Source organism: Cariama cristata, unplaced genomic scaffold, assembly GCF_000690535.1.
Source record: "Cariama cristata isolate BGI_N322 unplaced genomic scaffold, ASM69053v1 scaffold21851, whole genome shotgun sequence".
NCBI classification, from domain to species: Eukaryota; Metazoa; Chordata; class Aves; order Cariamiformes; family Cariamidae; genus Cariama; species Cariama cristata.
Window position 1 is genome coordinate 1 of NW_009597836.1, and position 4,244 is coordinate 4,244.

The 4,244-nt window shown below is 45.2% G+C and overlaps 1 protein-coding gene across 1 annotated transcript; it reads left to right on the forward strand.

Moving 5' to 3' along the window:
* The first annotated feature begins 177 nt into the window (after window positions 1–177).
* TTC19 (tetratricopeptide repeat domain 19) lies at window positions 178–3,148 on the forward strand. Its single transcript, XM_009709073.1, has 7 exons — window positions 178–216; window positions 791–847; window positions 1,103–1,164; window positions 1,708–1,802; window positions 2,005–2,159; window positions 2,451–2,613; window positions 2,835–3,148. Exons 1-7 carry the CDS (start codon window positions 178–180, stop codon window positions 2,966–2,968), a joined length of 705 nt encoding a protein of 234 aa, XP_009707375.1. The 3' UTR covers window positions 2,969–3,148.
* Window positions 3,149–4,244: the final 1,096 nt, after the last annotated feature.

Genomic DNA, 4,244 nt, shown 5'->3' on the forward strand with positions numbered 1-4,244 from the left:
CAGGCCCACGTCGTGTCTAGTCCGTGCTAGAAGTCGCCGTGGGGCTGCAGTTCCCTTTGGGGGATGCAGTGCCATATGCTGGGGCTATGGTGGAGCTGGAGGTAGAAGGAAAAGCAGTTGTGTTGAAGCTAGTCCCTGCAGCCTTTGTGGAGCTTCAGCACTGTCTGTCTCTTCCAGATGGCAAACGTGGCCTTCATGCGGGGACAGCTGGACAATGTGAGTAGCTCCGTTTTCTTCTCTCTGAATTTTAAGAGGCTGCTGTCTTGTGCAAGGTCTTGAAGGTGTGGGATGCTGTGACAAGCTGCGTACTGAGAGCTGGGAGGCAGGCATCTCCCAGTATAAAGCAGAATAATCTGCCTTGAGACTGCAGTCCCACGGAGCACATGCTGCTAAGAAAGATGCTTTCACAGTTAAACTTTGAGCTCTTACATGGTGTGTAAGGGAAGGAGTACTTTTTACTGTCAAATGCCACATCAAGCATTCAGATGGCTGTTCTAAGGAGAATCTGGGAAAGCCCTGAACACACACACACACATGTGGTAAACTTGTGGCAGTCCTAAAGTAGAAACTGAAGGGACCGAGTAGTTGGTAGTACCACTGGACTCACGTTAGCCTTTCACTTCTAACTGGTCTTGCCGTACAATGTAAATGCCACAAATTGTGAGACAGAGGTCACGCAGTAGTCTGCCTTTGTAAAGTGTAGAGATCTTTTATTTTAAGTGCCATCATAGAGATCTTTTGTTTTAAGTGCCATCATTCCTCAGTATTCTCTTCAAAATTCTCATTTCAGGCAGAAAAGCTCTACAAAGCAAGTATGAGCTATTTGCTTGCAGGGGACACAAAGGAGGTATGTTCTTCTGATCAAAGCTTTCAGCTGGAAGTATTAATTCTTCTTTGATCTATTTCTTGTGCTGTAATACCTCCCTCTGGAAATTGGCAATACTATCTATGAGTTTGCTGGATTCTCAAGAATTTCCTTTAAGGGGATGGCAGCTCTGGAGACTATAGGATGGGCATTTTCAAGGTCTAAACTTGTTCTCTGATAAAATATTTCTGTTGGGAAGATGTAAGAATAATAATAGCTGTATTGTCCTTCTGGCAGGATGACAATGCAATCCTCGAGATGTCCCTTAAGCTGGCCAGCATCTATGCTGCTCAAAAACAGTGAGTTCCCTGCTAAAGGCATCTTTTGCTTTCATCTCGGCTTTGCACTGGCAGTGGTGGCCAAGCAGAGGCTCTTTAAGAATAGAGGAAGCTTTGATGTGACAAGATACAATCAACATAAAAGTTCTCACAGGCGTATTTGCCTACCCACTGTTGTGTAGCATAGTGATTGCTGTTGTGACCTGCCCAGCTTAGGGCAGAAGGAGCCATAGAGGACATAGCTCTTTAGTCTTAAATCCACACCTCGCAGGAGAGAAGGCTTTTGAAGCAGTTGGTGGCTGGTAACTTGTAGCTTCATTTTTCAGTGGAGCAATGGGTTGCCTTAGCTGGCCTTATCTCGGGGGGAGGGGGGGCCCTTCCACCTCTTGGATCCCTTTGCCCATAGGTCAAGAGAAGGGTACAGGCCATGATCAAGAAGAACGCACTGAGGGCAAGAAGGGTCTGGTTTTACAGGCCCCTCTAGAATGAGGGATTGAAGGTGTTCGCGTCTGTCCCTTCAGGGATGGAAGGAGCCTTGCTTTGATCAGTTGTTGTACTTTGCAGGCACAAGTTAGCCCTGGCTGGCTACGAGTTCTGCATCCTGACCTTAGAGGAGAAGATTGCCAAGCAAAAGGACTTGCCTGAGGATGTCTTACCAGGTGAAACTGCCTTGTCTGCTGAAGGCTTCTCATTATTTTTTTTCTCCATTTCCCTGTCCTTGATGTTGTCTTCTGTATTGCCTAAACACCATCTTCATGTCAATTCATTGTCTTCACGCTGCATGAGTTTCCCGCTCTTGTAGGATGGAGACTCATGTTTGATCTTGTAGAAGTGATTACTTCCACTCCTCTCTATTTGCAGCTGAAGAAAAGGCCAACACCCGTCTCTTGCTTGGGATGAGCCTAGACTCCTATGCTCGCTATCTGCTAAACATTAACCAGCTCCCAGTGGCCCAAAAAATGTATGAGAAGGCTCTGCAGATATCAAATGATGTTCAGGGAGAGACTCATCCACAGGTGATGTGTACAATGGTAGTTGGAGTACTAAAATAATCTCCTAGGGAATGAGGCAGCTTTAAAAGCTTTGCTGGCATCAAATATACACAGCCTTAAATTAGGTTCTGTTTTCCTGCCAGGAATAACGAGCGTGCAGCATGCTGATATATAAATACAAGACACTTTCTTACTGAAAGCTTCTCTGGGAAATACTACTTTTACTAGTGTGACAGGGGTATGAATATGTGCTCCTGCTGCCCCAGACTTCTACATGAGTCTTGCTCTGAGGCTTCCATTTCTGTCCTGGTGCAGACTGTGGTCCTGATGAATGACTTGGCAACTGTGCTGGATGCTCAGGGGCATTACGATGAAGCACACTCTTACGTGAAGAGGGCAGCTGAGCTGGCAAAGGAGACTCAACACCCTGAGGAGCACATGGTGCTGAATAACCTGGCAGCAATTCTGATGCACAAAGGTAGGTAAATAAGTGTCCAGCCTATGTCACTGTGCTTGTGTTGACTGCGGATACCTGTATTGCAGTTGGCACCGTATGCTGGATGTTTTCTGAATCTCCCTGGTTCTTTATGTGTTCCAAGTAGTCCTTGCTTGTCCTTTGCATGTGGTCAGCTTCAGGAGGGGACTCTGAAAACAGGTGACATAATGGGCTAGCCATGCCCCTTTTTCCTCTTGCTACAGAAGACTTTCTGCAAGCAAAACAAGTGTACAAAGAAGCTCTCAAGCAGGCACAACAGAAGGGAGATACTGCTTCTGTCCAGCATATCCAAGAAGAACTAGCTGAGCTGGCCAAGAGGAGAAAGGGGTCCAAATAAGTTTGGGCACGGAGTCCAACCTTGAGGTGGCTAACAATGAGGGTTGGGCAGTGCAAGCGGCCTGAGACCAGTTTGGTGCAATTCTCCAGGGGAACAGCAATGAGGAGTTTAAGGACTGCTTAACAAGGAGGGCTGCTATTGCCTAACAACTTAGCCCAAAATAAAGTTGTGAAATCTTAACTATGTAAATTTGTGGTGTAGTCTATGGTTAGCGTGACCTGCTGTGCTAGTGATTTAACTTTGTCTTGACTGCCAGCAGAGTGCAAGTCTAGCCTGGTATTTATTAGTACTTGCAGTTAAGTCAAGGAGTAGTCATCTGCTACTCCTGACTGTTCACAGAAGTATTCAGTTTCAAAACATGGCTATACTAAAGCTATGAAAAAGTAATGAAAAAGAGAACAGGCAGGAATTGTCTCACTCTTTATGTACTGGCTAGCACAACAGGCTGTACTTCTGTCAGGGCTACAGTTCAGTGTGTGTTAACTTCAACAGAGCATTTCCCAGACTATACCTGTACTATGACAGAGCTGTAGCTCTATGTCCTTTTCGGACAGGTTGCCTGAAGATCAAGTGTTTTTCTTCACAGCATTTAGCATCCAAAGATAGAGCATGCCCTCTCAGAGGAGGGGTGAGACTATGTTACCAGAACAGAGCTGTTGTCAGAAACAAAACACTCTGCTACCTTACCCCAGTCACGAGCACACCGAGTGCCAAAGCTGTCCTCTTTTCTTGAATAGGTCAGTGCTAGAATGCTGAGGCTTCCTGTTGGAAAAGATGGTGTGCACAAGCTCTTGGGTTTGTAAACTACATCTCTTCACGTGAATCTAGTATGAACAACCTGCTTATACAACAGAATTTTTCAGTTCTGCCCTGCAGGGAAGCCTAACGTTAAAGACAAGAATTAAACCAGAAGCTATCAAATCTATATTTAGCTAGGATAGTAGAACTAACTGTAATTCTGCCACTAACCATGCATTATTTCAGCCTCTTGTTTGTAAGAACTTCAGCTGGTTGGTACAACCCTTAATGTTAATTGCATCGTTATTAGTTTACTTACAGTAGCATTAGTGGCTTCAGCTCTGCTTAACTTTGAGCTAAGAGGCACGCAGGTTTTCTAAAGTAGATGTTCACTGAAGCTGGAAAAACTTAGGTCACATGTACAGCTTTGTTGTCAGCAAGTTAGGAAGTAAAAATCCGGCTGCTACAAGCATGCTTGTACTAACAGAAAGGCTTGAAACATCTTTAAAGTTCTGGGTTTTGGTGTTAACCGGGAACC

What these genes read in the sequence shown, in the direction of transcription:
- TTC19 (XM_009709073.1), top strand. Translation starts at nt 178, where the DNA reads ATGGCAAACGTGGCCTTCATGCGGGGACAGCTGGACAAT. An exon ending in TGCGGGGACAGCTGGACAAT is followed by an intron (nt 217 to 790) that starts GTGAGTAGCTCC and finishes TTCTCATTTCAG; the next exon opens with GCAGAAAAGCTCTACAAAGC. An exon ending in AGCAATTCTGATGCACAAAG is followed by an intron (nt 2,614 to 2,834) that starts GTAGGTAAATAA and finishes CTCTTGCTACAG; the next exon opens with AAGACTTTCTGCAAGCAAAA.